This window comes from Ranitomeya variabilis, chromosome 6 (assembly GCF_051348905.1).
Source record: "Ranitomeya variabilis isolate aRanVar5 chromosome 6, aRanVar5.hap1, whole genome shotgun sequence".
NCBI classification, from domain to species: Eukaryota; Metazoa; Chordata; class Amphibia; order Anura; family Dendrobatidae; genus Ranitomeya; species Ranitomeya variabilis.
Genome location: NC_135237.1, coordinates 38,806,608 through 38,829,811, shown reverse-complemented (window position 1 = coordinate 38,829,811; position 23,204 = coordinate 38,806,608). Strand labels below are relative to the sequence as shown.

At 45.5% G+C, this 23,204-nt stretch overlaps 1 protein-coding gene across 5 annotated transcripts in view; it reads right to left on the bottom strand.

Moving 5' to 3' along the window:
- Nucleotides 1–23,204, bottom strand: part of RUNDC3B (RUN domain containing 3B) — a 198,573-nt gene that overhangs the window by 87,240 nt on the left and 88,129 nt on the right. For all 5 annotated transcript variants that reach the window (XM_077268261.1, XM_077268262.1, XM_077268259.1 and 2 more), the window contains 4 exons: nt 15,801–15,934; nt 15,553–15,638; nt 7,918–8,007; nt 6,192–6,272 (listed from right to left, as the gene is read on the bottom strand). In XM_077268261.1, coding sequence (XP_077124376.1) covers nt 6,192–6,272; nt 7,918–8,007; nt 15,553–15,638; nt 15,801–15,934 — 391 coding nt within the window. The remainder of the gene's footprint in view (nt 1–6,191; nt 6,273–7,917; nt 8,008–15,552; nt 15,639–15,800; nt 15,935–23,204) is intronic.

The following is a 23,204-nucleotide window of genomic DNA, read 5'->3' as shown; positions in this document are numbered from 1 at the left end:
AAAAGAGGGAAATAGAGAAGCCGAGGATGCCTCGAAGGCTGAGCGAGCCATCTGATCAATTTGTCTATCAGTGGGATGCTTGATAGACGCGCCCTCGGAGGAGGATAGAACCGCTCTGGTGGCTAGCCGCGACACTGGCGGGTCCACAGAGGGTGACTGAGACCACTCCTTAGTTAGGTCCTGAGCGAACGGATACTTAGATTGCATAGCCTTCTGACCTGAGAAGCGTTTATCCGGACGAACTCTATGGAGATCGACAATGTCCTTGAATTGAGGGTGCGTAGGAAAAAATTTATGGGCCTTTGTGGCTCGCCCAAATGACACGGGATGAGCCGTCTTGGACGGAGTTTCCTCCTCTAACTGAAGCGTCTGAGTAACAGAATCTATGAGAGAATCGAGAGTCTCCTGATCCTGATGATACTCAGGGGAACCGGACACGTTGGATGCGTCGTCCAGGAAGGATTCCCTGCTATGAGACGGGGATGAGGGACGAGAGACTTCGCTCTCTGAGCCGGATGACCGATCACGGACCGGAGATGTCACCCTGGGCCTCTTATGGGATGATTGAGGGCTTCTGGAGACGGTACGACCTCTAGGCCGAGAGAGGATCTTAGACCGCGTTATATCATCCGTGGAAGTGTCCTGGTTAAGGGACGGCTCACAGAGGGACTGTATCGTCCTTTCCAAGGATGCCACAGAGCGAGCGAGGGAGGACGCCCATGCGGGGGTACTAGGCTCGCTACATTCCGGGTCAGGAGCCGGAGCAACTTGTGCCACCGGCATTTCGCAGGCGGAGCACAGCGGGGTAGTGTGACCTCGGGGTAGAGATACCTTGCAGGAGGTGCACACAGCAAAAATAACCGAGTGTGACTTTCCAGTCCGTTTTTGCTTAGACTGTGACATATTTGCTGTGGAGTGAGCGTACTGGCAGGGGGGAAGACAATCCTATTGGGTGCGTCTCACCTAAGTTCTGCGGTGGCTTGGCAGGGAGATCCTGAAGTCCTGAGCGCTGCGGTGCTGCAGAGCCGCCAGCGCACTTCCTGATCCAATATGGCCGCCGAGAAGTGAGGAGGGCGCTTCTCGGGCAACGAGAAGCGCCCAGGGAGGGGGCGTGTCATGGGCGGGCGGCGGCGTGCTTGTAGGCGGGCGCTGTAGCCCGGCCCGGGCCTGGGAGCCGCCGAGCCCTCTCAGAGGTATAACGCTGCCCAGCGGCTGCCGAGCCGCACGCTGCTCCGCGGCTGCAGAGCCGCCCGCTGTCCCGCGGCTGCAGGGCCGCCCGCTGCCCCAGAGCCGCACTCTGCCCCGCGGCTGCAGAGCCGCCATAGAAGAGAGGAAGGAGACCCCCTGCTGCCAGCTCGTCGGTCCCCGCACTTACCTTGTGCGATGGGACCGCTGCTCTATCCGCCTTCACCTAGATAGGGAGAGGGTGGAGAGCTACTGCCGCCATGTGTCAACCGCTATGTTCAGTGGTGATGCAGTGGACGGCTGCGCGGACGCCCTGTCAATCTGTCCGGCTGTGCCCTGGCTCCAGGAGACTTAGGTGGATGATTAGTCCCCATGGTCGCCTGAGAGGGAGGGAGGGAGATCGGGACGCTAGGGAACCGTCGCCACACTGAAAAGGTGAGCCAGGGCTGGCATCCATCGTCGCGGGAAAGGATACAGGAGGAACGCTCCATGTACTTGCCCGTTGTTGGTGCGGGAGAGATCAGTGCTGACAAAAATTGCCTGTCGCTCCCTTCTCTCCGTTAAATCAAAAAGGAAAATTGGTGGGGTCCTGAGGACCCAAGTGCCTCCTGAGACACTAAGTAAGAACTGGCTCTGGATTGTCCAGCCTGTGGGTGTATACTGCAGGGGAGGAGTTAATCTTTTGTGTGTGTTTAACTTAGTGTCCTCCTGGTGGCAGCAGCATAACACCCATTCGTCCTGTGTCCCCCAATGATACGTAGGAGAAATATGTCTCATTAACTGTCAGCAAGCGCGGAAATCATCCACAAACCTTTCCATCCACATACATTAGCACAAACACTGCGCCCCCGCCGGGAGCTTCATTACTGAGCAGCTGCATGCAGCCGTACATCACCAAGCACAATGCTGAGCGCCGGATGGAGTGGTGTAAAGCCGCCACCAGTGGACTCTGGAGGAAGTGTGTTCTGTGTAGTGACGGGTCACACTTCTCTATCTGGGGTCTGATGGAGGAGTCTGGGTTTGGTGATTCCAGGAGGACGTTACCCCGTTACTGCACTGTGTACAGTTTGGTGGAGGAGGGATGATTGTGGATGATTTTCAGGGGTCGACTACCAGTTCTAGTGACGAGGTATTTTAATGCTTCAGCACAAGACATATAGGACAATTGTAGCTTCCATCTTTACGGGAACAATTTGGGGAAGGTCCTTTTCTTCCCCCCCCCCCATGACTGTCTAGAGCACAAGGTCCATACAGACATAGCTGGGCGAGTTTGGCGTGGAAGAACATGACCGGCCACCCAACGCCCGGACCTGAACCCATCCAACACTTTTGGGAAGAACTAGAAAAAGATTGTAAGATCGGCCTCCTCTGACATCAGGGTCTGACCTCACTAAAGATCTTCTGGATCAAGGAGCAAAAATACCAAAACTCCTCCAAACGCTTGTAGAAAGTCTTCCCAGAAGAGCTGGAGCTGCTATAGCGGCAGAAGGACCAACTCCATATTAATGCCTATAGACTTAGACTGGGAGGCCGTAGAAGCTCCTGTAGGTGGAATGTTTAGGGGTCACACACTTTTGTCCAAATAATGCGTGTGTGCAGACCACTGAACGCTGCCTCTCCTGTGCACGTATCACAGGTTTTGTTAAAATATCCCAATTTTTTTCATTTTTTTAAATTATTTAATTGGCTATAATCTTTCCTTAGAGGAAAAATCAATTACTGTGAAATCGCTGTAAACACGTTTTGCTTGTGGAAATCAAATGTAAAGATCCCCAGGGGGCGTCCGCACCGTGTGGTTAAGTGCGAGAATTCAGAACAGGATTAAAACCTTCCGAAACCCAATCATTAATTCCATTAAGTTTTTAAACGAGCAGTAAAATAGCCGGCTTTCTTTCTGCATTTTCCTACGTGACATGAGCACGGTAATTGTATGCTTCGCTATAGAGGCATTACTTCTGTACTGCCAATTCCATGTAATGAAGTAATTATGCCGCCATACGAAGCTCTGGTCATATTTGTACTTGGGAAAAAAAAGCCAATAATATAAAACCATTATTCAAAAGGCAAAAAATGTTCTTGCAAATTTTGTATATTTGTTAATTTTAAAGGCTATGGACACCTTAGGGGCATTATTTTTTGCTTTACTATATATATTTTGGCATAAAAATTATTTTTCTGTCGTGTTTTTATTAAAAATGCTTCTCTATTTAGCTCTTAAAGACTTTTAGCTTCCATTCACCTTGTTGACTACTGAACGAGTTAACTGACAATCCATCAGTGAACTCATTCTGAATTTGTTAGTCTTTTATTTGTCTTTTTTAACTCTTTTGTGCTGATTTATTACCACAAACCACATCAAAGTTGAGCCCAACTTTGATGTGATCATAAATCAGCCCAGCCGAACTCATAAAAAGACAGATAAAATACTCACCAACTAATGTTAGACTAAGGCTAGGTTCCCATTGCGTTAATGGGATAGCGCTAACGGACAGCGTTGCACGGCGAAATTAACGCCGTGCACCGCGTCCGTTAGCGCTCCCATTGCCGGCAATGTTAGAGCGCATTGCTAGCGCGTGCATTTTCGGCACGCGCTAGCGATGTGCCGGTCTTTTGTAGCGCGCCTCGGACGCTGCTTGCAGCGCGCCAGAGGTCCGTTCCCCGCTCTCGCAGATCGGGGATCTGCGAGAGCGGGGACGTTAACGCGACCCCTGAACGCGGCCCCGAAAAAGACATTGCGTTAGCGCAATCCGCTAGCGCTCGCGCTAAACGGATTGCACTAACGCAATCTGAACCTAGCCTAAGCTCACTGATGGATTCTCAGTTTACAGATTTCTGACTGCAAAATGAGTTGATAATCAAAGATTAGGGGTGGCTAATCTGTGAATAAGATTGGTAATTAAGATCAGTGATGTGACTGCTCTACCTGGTCGCCGGCAATAGACTGACAAGAGGTAATCACTCCCGCAGTGTATCACTGAGCCGCCGTGAGAGTTCACCAAAGTTCATCAGCTCCGGTGATCTCCCTTACTTCTGTGTGGGAAAGTTTTCACGCAGCGGTGCCGTGAGAGCACCGGAGCTGATGAACTCCGGTGAACTCTCATGGCAGCTCAGTGATACACTGTGGGAGCAATTACCTCCTGTTAGTGTATTGCCGGCAGCCGGGTAGAGCGGTCACATCTCCCAATGTGACTGTTCTACACGTGAGATCGCCGTGTGACACTTAGGATTACGTGGACTACGGCGGACAGGGAGTATATGTTGGTTTATTATTTTACATTATTTCTAGAAGATGAGGACATCGACAATTTTGTGTTAGGTGAGTATAATGGGGTTTTATTTTTATTTGAGTATGTATGTAATTTTACTCTTTTTTTTACTGTGAGCACAGGCACCGGCAGATGAGACTACGTCTCCCATCAGCGGCACCTACAGCAGACGCGGCCCGATGGGAGCAGTAGTCTTGTCAGCCCACGCCTGCTGACCTGCGGTAAGCTTTATACAGCAGTTCACATCTGCGAGGTCACGCTGACATCTGACAGCATGACCCCGCAGCGCTCTGACTGACAGTCTGTGGTAACGTTACCATGGGTCACAGTCACAGCTGCGGGGTCACCTCTGACATCTGACAGCATGACCCCGCAGCACTCTGACTGACAGTCAGTGGTAACGTTACCGTGGGTCACAGTCACAGCTGCGGGGTCACCTCTGACATCTGACAGCATGACCCCGCAGCGCTCTAACCGACAGTTTGTGGTAGGGTTACCGTGGGTCACAGTCACAGCTGCGAGGTCATGCTGACATCTGACAGGATGATCCCGCAGCGCTCTGACTGACCGTCTTACCGGCGGTAGCGTTACCGCCGATAAGAACCACCACGCCAGTGTTTCCCACGCTGTCACACAGATGACACCATTGGAAGCCGGTAAAATGCAAAACAAAAAGGCAGCAAATCCGCAAACATTTTTATACCTGCGTCTTTCCTGTGGATTTGACTTAGTCAATCGAAGTCAAGGGGTGAAAAACGCTGCAGAAACGCACAAAGAATGGACAAGCTGCAGAAAAAAACGTACTGCAAATACTTAGGCTACTTTCACACTAGCGTCGGGCTCGGCCCGTCACGGTGCGTCGGGCCGAGGTTCCTGACGCTAGCGTTGTCTCCGCCGCACAACGGGGGCAGCGGATGCATTTTTCCAGCGCATCCGCTGCCCCATTGTGAGGTGCGGGGAAGTGCGGGGAGGTGGGGGCGGAGTTCCGGCCGCATATGCGCGGTCGGAAAAAGCGGACCGTCGGGAGCAAAAAACGTTACATGTAACGTTTTTTGCAGCCGACGGTCCGCCACAACACGGCGCAACCGTCACACGACGGTTGCGACGTGTGGCAATGCGTCGCAATGCGTCGCTAATGTTAGTCAATGCAGAAAAAACGCATCCTGCAAGCACTTTTGCAGGATGCGTTTTTTCGGCAAAACGACGCATTGCGACGTATTGCAGTTAACGCTAGTGTGAAAGTAGCCTTAAGGAAAATTACTGATCATGTGCACAATACTGCAGGATTGTCAGTGAATAAGCTTGCATAAGGATTCCTTAGCGTTTTAGGCCCATTTCCGTGCAGAAAAAACGCTGCGAAAAGGTATAAAAAAAAACGCACTGTGTGCACATAGCCTAAAAATCTGCACCGAATCTGCAACGTGTGCATGAGACTTCAGGATCCTTTTCTTTTCATTGTCTTTGCTAATATCAGGAAACCCTTCAGGCTTTTATTGTGACAAATCTGTGCAGAAAAATAAAATCCCACGACAAATCTGCAATGTGTGCACAGGCCCTTTGGAGATTAGCTGTAACTTGCTGCAACTCAGGAGGAGGGTAAACTTAACGATGTGATGTATTTACAACATTACATAAATAATATCCACGTGTAAAATAACATTTAAAACATAAGAAACATGTCCGTTCACAGTATCCAGTAATGTAAGCAAACCCAACAAGAAATGTGAAGTATTGGCTCACCTCTGAGTAAACTTGAGATAAGGCGTGTAGTCTATAACCGCTGGGTAGCTCCCATCTAGACCCTCTCCTTTAAGGCAAAAGCTACAGGGAACATGCAGACACAATTAGCGGCAGAATAATACCGTACAAGCCTCCCGATTATTTACTAGGATCCGTTAATGATTAGTGAGACATACTGTACTGGCAGAGATCTCGATAGACCAGGAACATTATTTGCTGGATCCAAAACTCTATTCCCATCAGCTGGACTCCCAGTCATCAGTCAGATCCCCTACTCTATGGATTTAAATATCTGGTAAAAATGCCAGCGCTCCCCTGATTCTGACGCTTTTTTCCGTTTTGTGCTGCATCACTCTATTGCAGAGATATTCATATTTGTTTCTTATGGAGCGCAGCATATGAAATCTCTGGTTGTAGAACAGCTGGGCGTTTCTTCAGAGTCTTCTCTGGAGGCGTGCAACTTTTACCCCTCCCTCCCAGATGCTGCCAATCACAGCTCAGCAGCCGAGCAATCAGCCTATCAGTCACATACGCTGCTGAGCAGTGATTGGCTACATCTGAGAGAGGGACCCATCCCCAGAGGATACTATAAAAAAAAACACCCAGTTGGACTGCAAAGCAGGGATTTCTCATGCTGCGCTAACGTGAATATCCCTGCAATGGAGCGACACAGTGCAAAATGGAAATAAGTGGCAGAATCAGGGACTTTTGCAATTTTCATTTATTTATTTATTACAGTTTTTAAAGCAAATGACAGGTCCGATTTAAAGGGATTGAGCTTGGGGCTCAAACCTGCAGTCACTTGATGTGATTGCAGACTTGTGAATCATCACAGCGTGCACAGTGCGTGCTTTCAGGATTATCCAATCAAGTGACCCCAAGTATTCGATTTCCATCCTCCCGGATACATTCCAACTAGACATGTCCGACCTCGCTCGATTCATCACGTGACCGCATACATGCAAATTGCATACTTGTGGTCACACGCCCGTCCATTCCCTGGAGAATCCTGATAGCGTGCATAGAATGACTGAGGACTTGAACCCCAAAGCCTGGACAACCCTATTAAACTTCTAACATCAGAACAAATCAAACGATTGACAAACAATATCATCACAGAAAGGTGCTGCCACTAGGGGGAGGTATTTAAAGCGAGATTTAGACACCTCTTATTGAGTTCAATAATAATCCAGTCTTCGATTAGCTCCCTCTAGTGGTGGCTGCAAGTAAATAGTATTTTACAATTAAAAAGGGAACCGATCACCTTCTGACAGATTTGACAAGAGTGAGATTTTTTTTTTATTGTACTGAATCAAAGGTGAAAAATCCAGTAAACGAGTCTGGTTGGTTTCCTTCCAGGCTCTATTGATGTCCCATGCGCAATGAAACGATATGTACTGTGCATGCAACGGATATCACTGGAGGTGACTATTGATTAGGTTCTTGGCGTGAGAGTCAATGATCAAAGTGATTTTTCTCCTTTATGGCGAATCAGTCAAAAGACAGGAGATCATTATTGGAAACTGTTCTGGATATCTTGCTTGTGGCGATGTGAAGTCCTAATCCTGCTGACAGTTTCCCTTTTATTCTATTGTTGTGTGGAGGGAAGCAGGGTATTGGGAAGAGAATCAATATTTCTTCAACCTCCGAAACGCATTAGTAATGTATTCCCTTAACTAATTCCGCGCGGCCTCTGTGTGCACTATTAGTACCGCGGTAACCCTACCTGAAATCAATGGCATTGAGTCCAAGCAGCATACCCGCGAGCATGTTTGCTTCTTCACCTAAGACTATAGCTCCATCGTCATAAAACCTCCTATGGGGCAAGAAAACAGCTTTCAGTTTAGCAAACAGATTGTCAGTAACACAGCGGGTCTGCAATACATTATTATGACATAACCGCCAGCGCAAACCCCGACTGTGCATTTCATTGAATTTTTATGGCATTATCTGTACGGGAGAGCACATTGTGATTAATGCTCTGCGCTCACAGATTGCAATTTTCTCAGCTAGAGAAAAAAAAAACACATAAAACTAAATTTGCCTATCATCTAGAGGAAACCACAGAGCCGATATCGCGACCAGCCTGCCATGTGCTGGAGCGGGCAGACAGTGAAGGGCAATTTATACAGTTTTTGTGGTCATATTCTGCCTTAGGCTTTATTCACGCATTAGTATTTTTTAATCTCTATTCGCAGGTCTAAAACCCAAGAGTGTCTCCAAAAACACAGAACTGGCGTTGATCTTTCAATTATAGTTTTTCTCTGTAAGTTCCACTACTGATTTTGGTTTGCAAACATTGGTTCAAAATACTGATGTGTGAATAAGCCACTAGTGTAGGTTTTAGAGATTTTTTGTTTATATTATTTTATCTGTTTTGTAGCCCAAACTAGAAGATTATACACTTTCTTTTTAAAAGAAAATTGAACCAGCTCATACGTTGGTATGAGTGCAACGCATAGCTGTGAATTCACATTGTGGCCAGTAAACAAGCAGAACCTAAAATAAACAAAGTGAGCAAATACCCTGTAGTAAAGAAATAAATAGTAACAGTGCATGTAAATAACACAGCGTACTTAGTAAACATTGCTTGGATAAAAAAAAAAAGTAAAATCCATCCCACCACGACAAGGTGTACCCAATCAGGATGGTACCCAACGCTAAATAGGTTATAAGGGCAGGGTATTACCTGGGTCCTAACTGTTCAGACACCCCCTGCTATCTATTTTCTCTAGTCACCTTCCACGACAGCATAGTCTCCCCCGGACTCGGGACCTTCCTGGCCCACCTGCGCCACTGCGGAGGTAAAGCGGGCCAGTGATCCCCAGCGGTGGCCTCGATGAGCTCACCACCTTGTCCTCCTCTCCTGCTGCAGCGTTTGGCGTCCCGGAAGTGACGTCATCGGTGCGCACGTCACTTCCGGTCCTGCGCTCTTTGCTGGAACGCAAGCTCCAGGACCTGGGGAGGAGGAGGAGGGGAACCTGATTCACCTGCGCTGGGGGCTGGATTTATTCCTATATAAACTAGCCTGAAGACACCTCCAGGTAAGATGGATCCCTGTCACAATGGATGGTGCTTCCTGCCCTGCATCTGCAGAGCCCAGCGCTGCCCCTGCTCCAGTAAGTCCGTTGCGGGGTGGGACCGAGGCTAGGATTAGTGGGGCCCTTCTCATCCTTACACCACTCTCCCTCTCTTTTTTCAGGGAGACAAGTCTGCGCAGAAAATCCCGGCCAAAAAGATGTCTAAATGTGCAATCTGCAATCTGAAGCTTCCCTCTCTATGGGAGAAAAAGCTGTGTCAGGGGTGCACGGATAAAGTTGTCAGAGCCCAGCAGCCTTCCCTCCTTGACGAAACGGGACCTAGTCAAGCATGAAGTACAAACCTCTCTAGCCGCCTTCAATCCTCCTCCTCCTCCACAGCCGCAGGGTCCCTCTCCTTCTAAAAAAAGTACAATTTGAGGACTCGGCCTCTGAGTCCGATCACTCGTTTTCATCTTCTTCTGAGAGATGGGGTGAATCTTCATCTCCTAAATTTGCGGAAGCAAAAAAATATTTTTTCCCATCTGATTATACTGACGAGCTAGTAATGGCTGTACGTAACACGATGGGGTTACAGGAGGAATCTGTTCCTCAATCTATACAGGATGAAATGTTCGGAGGACTGAAATCAGAGAGACAGATGGGGTTCCCGATGCATAAAAATATCTTGGATTTAATATCTCAGGAGTGGGAGCTCCTGGAGAAACGCCTATCCACCCCCTCTGAAATGAAACACAGGTTTCCCTTAGAGGCAGGTTCCCCTTCATGGGACATACCTAAAGTGGACATACAGGTGGCTAGGGTAGCAAAGAAAACCTCTCTCCCCTTTGAGGACTCCTCACAGTTGAGAGATTCGCTAGACAGAAAGATGGAAAAGAAACATCCGCCTCGGGGTTAAAATCTAATATTGCTGCCACCTGTGTTGCCAGAGCCCTGTCTCGTTGGATGGACGAGCTGGAGAAACATATTGCTCAGGGTACCTCCAGAGGGGAGCTATTGGACTCTCTTCCCATGCTCCAAAAGGCCTCAGCTTTCTTAGCGGACGCCTCTATGGAGTCTCTTAGAATTGCGGCCAGATCCTTAGATGCTCAATTCCTTTTAAAGGTGATTATCTTTTCGGGCCCCCTCTGGATGTAATTCTGGAAAAGGTCACAGATAAAAAAAAGGCCCTTCCAGAACAGAAGCTGGTCAGAAAATGTTTTTTTCGTGCCCCCCAATCTAATACCCCTCAAACAAGAGGAAAAGGGAAAATTGGGCGATAGAGCTATGCCAAGGACAAAGGGAAAAATATCCTCATTCCCCAGCAGCAGCAAGATAAATGACTCTGTCCCGGTGGGGGGGGGCCTGCAAACTTCATCCATCATTGGCGGGCAATTACCAATTGTCAATGGGTACTCAATGTTATTCAGGAGGGCCTTCTCATAGAATTCATATCTCCCACCCCCCCACCCCCCTCGGAATCTGAGAATTACCTCTCCGACCTCTCAGGGAGCACATACAATGATGATGACAGGCCTTGGGGACCTCCTAAAAGCAAATGCAATCTCCCCAGTACCCCCCCGAGGAATGGGGTTCAGGCCATTACTCTCGTCTCTTCCTGGTAAAGAAGCCATCAGGGGAGGCGCGAGTCATAATAAATCTAAAAGATCTCAATTGTCATATCCTATACCGCAGATTCAAAATGGAATCGGTGAAATCTGCTATTCCCCTGATAGGTCAAAATTTTTTCATGGCAACCATCGACCTAAAGGACGCCTACTTTCATGTGCCGATTCATCCCCAGCACAAAAAGTATCTCAGGTTTGCAATACAGTTCAATCAACAAGTGAATCATTTTCAATTCAACGTGCTCCCTGGAGTATTCTCCAGGATAATGGCAGAGGCCGTGTCTCACATCCGGAGTCAGGAAGTCTGTATTGTTCCATACCTGGACGTTCTGCTGCTTATAGCCCCCTCGGCTCAGATTCTCAACGATCATGTTTCAAAAACTCTCGACATTCTCAAAACCTTGGGGCGGCTCCCAAATCTGAGGAAGTCCCAGCTACAACCTTCCAAATCAAGGAGGTTTCTGGGGGTTCTGTTAGACTCAGTAAAACAGAAATCGTTTCTCTAGGAAGATCATCGTCGAGCGATAATAGAGAAGGTTATAGATCTCAGAGAGGACAAATCTCCGACTCTACGGAAAAGCATGTCGGTCCTAGGCTCTATGACGGCTTGAATTCAATCAGTATCTTGGGCTCAGGCCCATTCCAGAACCCTTCAAGCCCACATATCCTCGCAAACTAGGACGGAAATCCAGGTTCCCTGAACAAAAGAGTACACACTCCGGGGCGCGTGAAGGCATCCCTAGCATGGTGGTTGAACCCCAGAAATATCCGCAGGGGTGTGAGCTGGTCACAATCCCCCCTTGTAACAATTACATCCGACGCCAGCAAACGGGGCTGGGGGGCAGTAATTTTGCATACTCCCTTCCAGGGATGCTGGAATCAGGCAACAAGCGCCAGTTCCTCCAACTTCAGGGAGTTGAAAGCAGTGGAGGAGGCTCTCCTAGCCGCAGGCGGCCTAATATCAGGGAATCATGTCAAAATTTATTTGGACAACACGACAATTGTTGCTCACCTCCAACATCAGGGGAGCTCAAAGGTCAACAGTTTAAGAAGCATCTCAAACCGAATATTCTGTTGGACCGAAAAGCACCTTCTCTCTCTCACAGCCGTCCACTTGAAGGGGTCTTCCAACCTGCAGGCGGATTTCCTGAATCGCCAGGATAGTCAGCCAGGAGAATGGAGCCTGAACAGAAGAGTCTTTAGGATGTTGGTAGACAGATGGGGTCTACCAGAAGTCGATTTATTCGCCTCAGACCAAAATTCACAGGTCCAAACCTTTTTTTCCCTGAATCCCAGGGACAATTCCAAAGAGTGGATGCTCTTGTCCAGGCATGGAACTTCCGATTAGCCTACGACTTCCCGCCAATCCCAATATTGGCGAAAACCCTTCGAAAGATCCGAGAGGAACAGGTGCCAACCATCCTAGTTGCTCCAGTATGGCCAAAAAGAAGCTGGGTCAATCTCATCATCGAACTACAGATAGACGGTCCAGTTCACCTGCCAGTAGATGCCGACTTTCTCCTTCAGGGGCCCTTCCAGCACCAGAATCCCCAAAAATTGAACCTAGCGGCCTGGTTACTGAGGCCCAGGTCCTACGTGCTAGAGGGCTGTCGGATGCTGTAATTTCTACTTTGCAAAAGTCCAGGAAGCCTGTTAATAATGCAATATATGGTAAAGTGTGGAAAACATTCTCGTCTTTCTGTCTACCTAATAAACCAGATCCACTCCATCCGAATAAATCCCAAGTATTGGACTTCCTTCAGCGTGGGTTAGAGTTAGGCCTTAGACCCAGCACTCTAAAGGTTCAGGTTTCCGCTCTCAGCGCTGTTTGTGACCAGGACCTGGCCAACCACCGTTGGATCAGAAGATTCATGGTATCAGCTCTAAGATCGCAGCCTAGGAAACAACCCATGGTACCCTCATGGGACTTGAATCTAGTCCTCAGGGAGCTCTCGCAAGCACCGTTCCAGCCCTTAACTTCCAGTTCTCCTCAATACCTGTCTTACAAGGCTGCCTTTCTGGTAGCGATTACCACAGCGAGACGTGTGGGGGAGCTTCAAGCCTTATCGGTTAGAGAACCATACTTGTTAATTACAGATAACTCTATAATTCTCCGGCTTGATCCATCTTTTCTGCCAAAGGTGGTGTCTGATTTTCACCGTTCTCAGAATATTATTCTTCCTTCCTTCTGCCAGAACCCGACAAACCCAAAATTAGGAGAGTTCCATTCTCTCGATGTTAGACGGACTATTCTACATTATCTTGAACAAACTAGCTCTTTCAGAGTTGATCAAAACCGGTTTGTCCATCTCTCAGGTCAGGATAAAGGAAGGAAGGTGGCAAAAGTACTATTTCTAGTTGGATCAAAAGGGCCATACATGAAACCTATCTGGCACAGAACTTGACTCCTCCAATCAAGGTCAAGGCCCACTCTACAATGTCTACTTCAGTGTCATGGGCAGAAAGAGCAGGCGCTTCCATCGAACAGATCTGCAGGGCTGCCACATGGTCTTCACCACATACCTTTACCAAACACTACAGATTGGACTTATTGTCCAATAGGGATCTAGTCTTAGGTCGGAAAGTTCTCCAGGCTATTGTCCCCCCCCTAGTGCAGAATTGGTTGGTACTCCTCCTATGCTGTCGTGGAAGGTGACTAGAGAAAATAGAATTAGACTTACCGGTAATTCGCTTTCTAGGAACCTTCCACGACAGCACTAATTCCCTCCCTTTCCTTGGATTTATCCTGGGTCCTTTAAGGTAGTTAGTGCTATGGTATCCGTTGTAAGTCACTGGCGATTTGGAGGGAGGAGGAGCTTTTAACCTTTTCGTGCTTCCTGTCCCCCATTAGGGAATGGAGACATCCTCCTATGCTGTCGTGGAAGGTTCCTAGAAACCGAATTACCGGTAAGTCTAATTCTATTTTCTACATCTGCTGATGCATAGTGAGTAGTGATGAGCGAGTGTACTCGTTGCTCGGGTTTTCTCGAGCACGCTCGGGTGATCTCCAAGTATTTGTAACTGCTCGGAGATTTAGTTTTCATTGCGGCAGCTGAATGATTAACAGCTACTAGCCAGGCTGAGTACATGTGGGGGTTGCCTGGTTGCTAGGGATTCCCCACATGTATTCAAGCTGGCTAGTAGCTGTAAATCATTCAGCTGCCGTAATGAAAACTAAATCTCCGAACACTATCAAATGCACTAAGAAATGCTCAGAGACCACCCGAGCGTGCTCGGGAAAACCCAAGCAACGAGTACACTCGCTCATCACTAATAGTGATGTGAACTACAGCAGTTAGGACCGTCCCGAGTAGGATCACCTTGTCGTGGTGGGATGGCTTATACATTAATTTGATCCAAACTATTACTATTTATTTATTTACTACATGGTATTTGTTAATTTTTTATCTTAGCTTTTCTTTTTAGGAATGGGGTAGAAAAAAAGAAAAAACACTTTTTTTTTTTTTTTTTTTTAATCCCGGGCAAACTTTAAACCCTTGTCATAAAGCAAGGCACATATGGGGTAGGTTATGGTCTGGGTACAGGAGCTTTGCATGCACCATTTGCAAACAGTGTCAAGTGTAAATCACTGATGAAACTCTGCTGGAGCGAGTTGGATCAGAGATGACTCCGAGCCTGGCTGTTAAACCTTTCAGTCACAACATTGGCACCCGGTGGTTAGACACAGATAAGGGCTTTCCTCTGTTACCACTTTTGGGACACCTGTTATTCAATGGAATGGAATGACAGATGGGGTCTAATGAAGACCCCAGGGCAGTTACAGGTGTATGACTTTTAGACCCGGACTTAGGGACTAGTTTTACACTGACTGGCATAAGAAACTACAATACAGAAATACTGCACTGCAATATATAAATGGTCTCTATGTTCAGGCAATTAGTGGGTTTATCGATGATATTATAGATATCAGTGTCATCTTTTTTTTTCTTTTACACCCCAATGTAATGGATTACAAAGTATTAAAGGGTACCTAGAGATATTCTGGAACTAGGGCACCAGACGTGCTCCTTTCAGTAACTTTATTAATGCAAAACAAATCACAATGTTTCGGCTACGCAGGGCCTTTATCAAGCCATAGAAAAAGAGAGGTAAGTATTTGACTTTCTACGGCTTGATAAAGGCCCTGCGTGGCTGAAACGTTGTAATTTTTCTGCACTAATAAAGTTACAAAAAGGAGGACGTCTGGTGCCCTGGGTCCTGGATTTCTCTGTATTGTGACAACCTTGTAGATGGTTGCACCAAGTATGCACGGACAACAGAGCAAGCGGTGCACAGGACTCGTCTATTTCAAGTATTTTCAAGACGAATAAATAATAAAAATACTGGTCTGGCTGTATAGGCCCTGGTACAACAAGAAAACAGTACCTGTCTTGTAATAATCTGATGCACCAGCGCTGAGAACATAAGCTTTGAAGCCACATGAAATTTGCCTCGAAGTGTAAGGGGGCCTGTCATATGCACTCCTACCAACACGCCCCCAAGGCACTTCCAGGCTAATTTGCATGTGTCTTTAAAGTTTGATTTCTCAGCCCTGGCATACTACCATCGGAATACTACAAGACAGGTATCGTTTTAAATGTTGTTCTATATCCTATATAGCCACAACACTAGCTAGAAAAATCTAATTTAATAATAATAATAATAATAATAATAAAAAAATAAAATACATCACTATTGAAATGTGTCTCATTATACCTTGTGGTTTTGTAGTCTCTTAGTGCAGCTGTAATATATTCAGACAAGCGTTTTTCCATAAGTGCAACCCTGATCCAAGCCCTTCCCTAAAATGAAAGAATAGACATCAAGAAATATACAGCAATTAGTACACAGGAAAGATAAAGACCCCTTAGCAAGGTGGGTGGTCTCTCCCAATATGGAGAGGAATTGTGCACCCCCAGGACAGAACTATCACCTATCCCAAGGTGTCACCTAGAATTTCTTACCTTTGCCCTGGAGGAGCTGACATTTTCCATGTTCTCAATACTACAGATACAACTGTGGGATACTTTAGAACATGCAACCCGTATGTAATCCCAAAAGCTTCGAGGACTTTCATAACCAAACCAGGTAAGCTGACCTGTAGGGAAACGGAGCCGGAGATAAAGATTGTGAGCCCATAAATGGTTGAGCACAGAACTATAATAAATAAATCTACTATATAATTGTCTAAGGGTCACTTCCGTCTTTCTGTCCTTCTGTCTTTCTTTCTGTCACGCATATTCATTGGTCGCGGCCTCTGTCTGTCATGGAATCCAAGTCGCTGATTGGTCTCGCCAGCTGCCTGTCATGGCTGCTGCGATCAATCAGCGACGGCCACAGTCCGATTAGTCCCTCCCTACTCCCCTGCAGTCAGTGCCCGATGCCTGCTCCATACTCCCCTCCAGTCACCGCTCACACAGGGTTAATGCCGGCGGTAACGGACCGCGTTATGCCGCGGTTAACTCACTCCGTTACCGCCGCTATTAACCCTGTGTGACCAAGTTTTTACTATTGATGCTGCCTATGCAGCATCAATAGTAAAAACATCTAATGTTTAAAAAATAAAAAATCATTATATACTCACCTTTCCCGCTCCTCGCGACGCTCCATGCAAGCGGCAGGTTCCGGCGGTAAGGATGGTCTACGAGAATGACCTGCCATGACGTCACGGTCATGTGACCGCGACGTCATCACAGATCCTGCGCGAGAAGGACCTGCCGTGACGTCACGGTCGTGTGACCGCGACACGGTCATGTGACCACGACGTCATCACAGGTCCTGCGAGCCTGCGTGAGAAGGAGGCGACAGGACTACAAGGGGCCCTGGAAGGTGAGTATATGTTTATTTTTTAACCTGTGACATACGTGGCTGGGCAATATACTATGTAGCTGGGCAATATACTACGTGACTGGTCAATATACTACGTGGCTCTGTGCTGTATACTACGTCGCTGTGCAATATACTACGTGGCTCTGTGCTGTATACTACGTCACTGGGCAATATACTACGTGGCTGGGCAATATACTACATGGCTGGGCAATATACTACGTCACTGGGCAATATACTATGTAACTGGGCAATATACTACGTGACTCTGTGCTGTATACTACGTCGCTGTGCAATATACTACGTGGTTGGGCAATATACTACGTGGCTGGGCAATATACTACGTAGCTGGGCAATATACTACGTGACTCTGTGCTGTAAACTACGTCACTGGGCAATATACTATGTTACTGGGCAATATACTACGTGGCTGGGCAATATACTACATCACTGGGCAATATACTACGTGGACATGCATATTCTAGAATACCCGATACGTTAGAATCGGGCCACCATCTAGTGTATATATATATATATATATATATATATATATATATATATATATATATATATATATATATATATATATATATATATATATATATACACACTTATTTTTTTAACAAATATGTCAGTGCAGACCTGGCACAACCCATTCTGATTTTTCTATGGTTCCAGGTAAAGCTGCTGAATTTAGGCAATGGCTTATGCTATACTCAAGGGCTGTATTTATAATTTTTCATCCTTCATAGCTGAAATATTTTTTGCTAATTCAAAATCTACATGGATCTGTTTCTAACAATCCGAATTGAGACAGGTGAAGAATCTGAAACTGGTAGATCCAATTGTCTCCCGAGCATTATAGGAATTCAGGTAAGCGGTTACGGGTGTGCAGACAGAAAACTTGCTGATGGTTTCCAAAATGAAAAGGCTGAATCGTCAATGTAGCTCTGGGGTATAATACAGGATGTAATGTATGTACACAGTGACAGCACCAGCAGAATAGTGAGTGCAGCTCTGGAGTATAATACAGGATGTAACTCAGGATCAGTAATGTAATGTATGTACACAGTGACTGCACCAGCAGATTAGTGAGTGCAGCTCTGGAGTATAATACAGGATGTAACTCAGGATCAGTAATGTATGTACACATTGACTGCACCAGCAGAATAGTGAGTGCAGCTCTGGAGTATAATACAGGATGTAACTCCGGATCAGTACTGTAATGTATGTACACAGTGACTGAACCAGCAGAATAGTGAGTGCAGCTCTGTAATACAATACAGATTATCATGTAATGTATTATATTTACAGTCAGTCTACTTTTTATGCATATAAATTACATGTACAGCTCTGGCAAAAATTAAGAGACCATCACATCAAAACCCTGTCATGGGCAGCGCAATCTCCAGACCTGAACCCCATTGTAAACCTCTGGAATGTAATCAAGAGGATGATGGATAGTCACAAGCCTTCACACAAAGAAGAACTGCTAAAATTTTTGTGCCACAAGCAGTGTGAAAGACTCGTGGAAAGCATGCCAAGACGCATGAAAGCTGTGATTAAAAATCATGGTTATTCCACAAAATATTGATTCCTGAACTCTTCCTGAGTTAAAACATTAGTATTGTTGTTTCTAAATGATTATGACCTTGTTTTCTTTGCATTATTTGAGGGCTGAAAGCACTGGTTATTTTTTTTTAATTTTGACCATTTCTCTTTTTCAGAAAAAAAATACAAAATTTATTGCTTGGAAATTCGGAGACATGTTGTCAGCAGATTATAGAATAAAAGAGCAATTTACATTTTACTAAAAAATCTACCTATAAAGAGAAAAATCAGACAAACTGAACATTTTGCAGTGGTCTCTTAATTTTTGCCAGAGCTGTATATATACAGTACAGACCAAAATTTGGACACACCTTCTCATTTAAAGATTTTTCTGTATTTTCATGTATGAAAATTGTTCATTCACACTGAAGGCATCAAAACTATGAATTAACACATGTGGACTTATATACTTAACAAAAATGTGTGAAACAACTGAAAATATGTCTTATATTCTAGGTTCTTCAAAGTAGCCACCTTTTGCTTTGATGACCGCTTTGCACACTCTTGGCATTCTCTTGATTAGCTTCAAGAGGTAGTCACCGGGAATGGTCTTCCAACAATCTTGAAGGAGTTCCCAGAGATGCTTAGCTCTTGTTGGCCCTTTTGCCTTCACTCTGCGGTCCAGCTCACCCCAAAACAACTTGATTGGGTTCAGGTCTGGTGACTGTGAAGGCCAGGTTATCTGGCGTAGCACCCCATCACTCAAATAGCCCTTACACAGCCTGGAGGTGTGTTTGGGGTCATTGTCCTGTTGAAAAATAACTGATGGTCCAACTAAACGCAAACCGGATGGAATAGTATGCCGCTGCAAGATGCTGTGGTAGCCATGCTGGTTCAGTATGCCTTCATTTTGTAATAAATCCCCAACAGTGTCACCAGCAAAGCACCCCCACACCATCACACCTCCTCCTCCATGCTTCACGGTGGGAACCAGGCATGTAGAGTCCTTCCGCTCAACTTTTCTACGTCACACAAAGACAGGTGGTTGGAACCAAAGATCTCAAATTTGGAATCATCAGACCAAAGCACAGATTTCCACTGGTCTAATGTCCTTTCCTTGTGTTCTTTAGCCCAAACAAGTCTCTTCTGCTTGTTGCCTGTCCTTAGCAGTGGTTTCCTAGCAGCTATTTTACCATGAAGGCCTGCTGCACAAAGTCTCCTCTTACCAGTTGTTGTAGAAATGTGTCTGCTGCTAGAACTCTGTGTGGCATTGACCTGGTCTCTAATCTGAGCTGCTGTTAACCTGCGATTTCTGAGGCTGGTGACTCGGATAAACTTATCCTCAGAAGCAGAGGTGACTCTTGGTCTTCCTTTCCTGGGTCGGTCCTCATGTGAGCCAGTTTCTTTGTAGCGCTTGATGGTATTTGCCACTGCACTTGGGGACACTTTCAAAGTTTTCCCAATTTTTCGGACTGACTGACCTTCATTTCTTAAAGTAATGATGGCCACTCGCTATTCTTTACTTAGCTGCTTTTTTCTTGCCATAATACAAATTCTAACAGTCTATTCAGTAGAAATATCAGCTGTGTATCCACCAGACTTCTGCACAACACAACTAATGGTCCCAACCCCATTTATAAGGCAAGAAATCGCACTTATTAAACCTGACAGGGCACACCTGTGAAGTGAAAACCATTCCCGGTGACTACCTCTTGAAGCTCATCAAGAGAATGCTAAGAGTGTGAAAAGCAGTCATCAAAGCAAAAGGTGGCTACTTTGAAGAACCTAGAGTATAAGACATAAATTCAGTTGTTTCACACTTTTTTGTTAAGTATATAATTCCACATGTGTTAATTCATAGTTTTGATGCCTTCAGTATGAATGTACAATTTTCATACATGAAAATACAGAAAAATCTTTAAATGAGAAGGTGTGTCCAAACTTTTGGTCTGTACTGTATAAATAGTTAATGTTCGTCGTATGGCTATACCATTGAGTGCTGCTGTCGGGTGGGTGGGAAAGAAGATAAACAAGTAGGGTGCAAGCTTTATGTTAAAGGGCTTCTTTAATCATATTAATAGAGGACAAGTATTTACAATAAGTCGATGTTGAGCGCTTGTTCTCTCTATCTCAAAGGGTCATGAGTGGAACAAGGAAAATTTGAAAGTTCAACAAAATACCAAGGGCAAGTGCTTGCCATTCTTTTGGCCTTGGGGGAATATTGCTATACATGAATACACCATGTTCCGTCAGCAGTAAAAAAAACAAGTCGGGTTTCACCTTCATATGACCTTGAAATTGCGAACAGAAAGCTGAGAAAGGAAAATATGAACGTTTATTTCCTAAAGTACAATTATGCTATATATACGTACCTAAAAGTAGAAAACAATAAATATAATTAAAAAAATACATAGTTCAGCTGTAAAAAGGGGTTTCATCAGTAATTTCCTTCCAGGAAAACTCTAGTAAAAAGGATACCCAATGGTATGCTTATTTCTGTGCTAGAGGATGGGGGACGCGTGAAGAATCGGGGTCCTAGACTCAAAGGGTTCAAAAATTAGATCACACCAGTTTTTCTGGCATAAAACGGCTTGAAATATTGTAACATTTTTGTGCAAGTTGTATTTCTGAAATAATTTGTCGACTTTTGGCTTTTTTACGTCAGTCGGAGAAGAAGTGGCCGAGTGCACCCAAAAGTGGGGTAAATTACGACAAATGGAAGTCAGTCTCTGGTTGGTAAAAGATGCGCCAAATTCAATAAGGCTAGGTTCACATTGCGTTAGGGCAATCCGTTTAGCGCTAGCGGATTGCGCTAACGCAATGTTTATTTAGGGGCCGTGTTTGGGGTCGCGTTTAACGTCCCCACTCTCGCAGATCCCCGATCTGCGAGAGCGGGGAACGGACCTCGGGCGCGCCGCGGATGCTGCAAGCAGCGTCCGAGGCGCGTCACAGAAGAACGGCACATCACTAGCGCGAGCTGAAAAAGGAACGCGCTAGTGATGCGCTGCAGGAGACATTTACATTGCTGTCAATGGGCACGCTAACGGACCCGTTGCACGGCGTTAATTGCGACATTTTCGCCGTGCAACGCTGTCCGTTAGCGTGCACACATTAACGCAATGTGAACCCAGCCTAAACCAATTTGGTGTCTCTCACTCCAGAGCACATCTTATAAAGGGAAGGAGAAAAAATAGTAATCTGCTCATCTTCTAGTGAGGACAATTCAGTGTCAAAACCACTTGAATTCACAAAGGAGCTCTGATAGACCTTGTTTGGTCAGGGTGTGGTGCAGGGGGCGTAGAAACAAGCCAAGCTGGTATCCAGGTCAGAAATGGAAGAAATGTCCATGAGGACTGGGCTCCGGCATCAACGAAAAAAATGTCAAAACGTAACTTTTACTCTCAAATTAATAAAACATGGGGAGAAAAGGCAAAAAAAGGTTAAGGATCCATAAGCTTACGCGTTTCGGGTTAGCACCCCTTATTCAGCTGCTGGACAAAGTCCTCATGGACCGGCTCTTCCATTTTGTACACCATATAAAAACTGGTATGCAAAATTCTAGTCTTGATGATTCAGGGCTATTTGCTTGTCATGAGGTTTAACACCATAGGAAGGAGATATAGAAGATGATTGTGCCAGAATTCTGGTTCAATTTGCACCAAAAAAAACTGCAAATATCTGTTTTGTGTTTTAGACAATTTTTGTGCATTTCTCTTAACAGTTTTGACAAGTTTTTAGAAAAAGGACCTGGATTTGCAAAAAAAAAAAAAAGGAGTGTGGCATAAAAAAACAACAAACTGTGACAAAATTGCACCAAATTTTGGTGAAAAATTTATGTATGTGTAATGTAAACTAAACAACAGGTGGCTTAAAGAAAGTGTCAGACATGGTATCCGAGATGTAGCACATCTATTATACAGCGTACGCCACTGGGGTGTACCTGGCGTATCTACTGCCTCACCTGACCATAACCTTCTTAAATTTAACGCAGTAACAATAAGTCTGCCTCAATAGAACAATTTTGCCTGAAGTGTTCCTGAAGCCATCATAAGATTTTCACCATCAGAGACGTTACAACCACACGGTTAAGAATTACTCGGACAACCCTTTCTCAAGCATTGTGCTCTCAATTCGTCCAGTCGTCAGTTTTGTCCAAAGAAAGCGAGAGTGAAGCGGTCACCGATTGGCTGCAGGGCTCACATGACATAATGTCACAAGAGCCCTGGGAAAGAAGGAGCAGACATGGCTGGAACGGTGCCCGCATGGGAGATACAGATGTTATTATACATCGGGGAAATGTTGTGATTGAGAAGGCGTTGTCCGAGAAGTGAACAATCCTTTTAACCAATGTATAGGCATCAATTTGGATGACAAGTTCCCTTTAAAAGGGGTTACCTGGAATTTTCAAAAATTAATTGACAGGTGGAAACGTGATATAATAAAAAAATAACCGATGCTCACTTGTGCACTTCCCCGCATTTCCAGAGTGGAGTCTCCAGTAGTCCCGCATGTTCTTTCTTTACTTCCCTGCAGTGATGACATCACATACATCTATGTGACCGCTGCAGCCAATCATTGGCCTTAGCCGTGTTGTGCCATTCATGCAAACATAACTATTGAAGCCAGTGATTGGCAAATCATTGCAGCAGCGAATAAACAGAAAATGGCAGGGAACACAGGAGAGTACACAGTGGAGCTGTGAAATATATATATAAAAAAATAACCATCATTCACTTTATTTGACCACATTTCCATCTGTTAGCGAGAATTGAAAAAAACAAACAAACAAAAAAACAGCGCCTTTAAATAGTCTAATATAAGAAATGGCTCCTAATTACTAAAATCTGTCTTATGCACAGAATTCCTTATCTCTAGTGTATCCGATGTCAGATCGGGCAGGAGAAGAGAATTAGAGGAACTATTTAAAATCGCGCTCCAAGCAACAAAATGAACATATGCTGAGATTTCTGACGGCCTAGCCATGCCTGCGA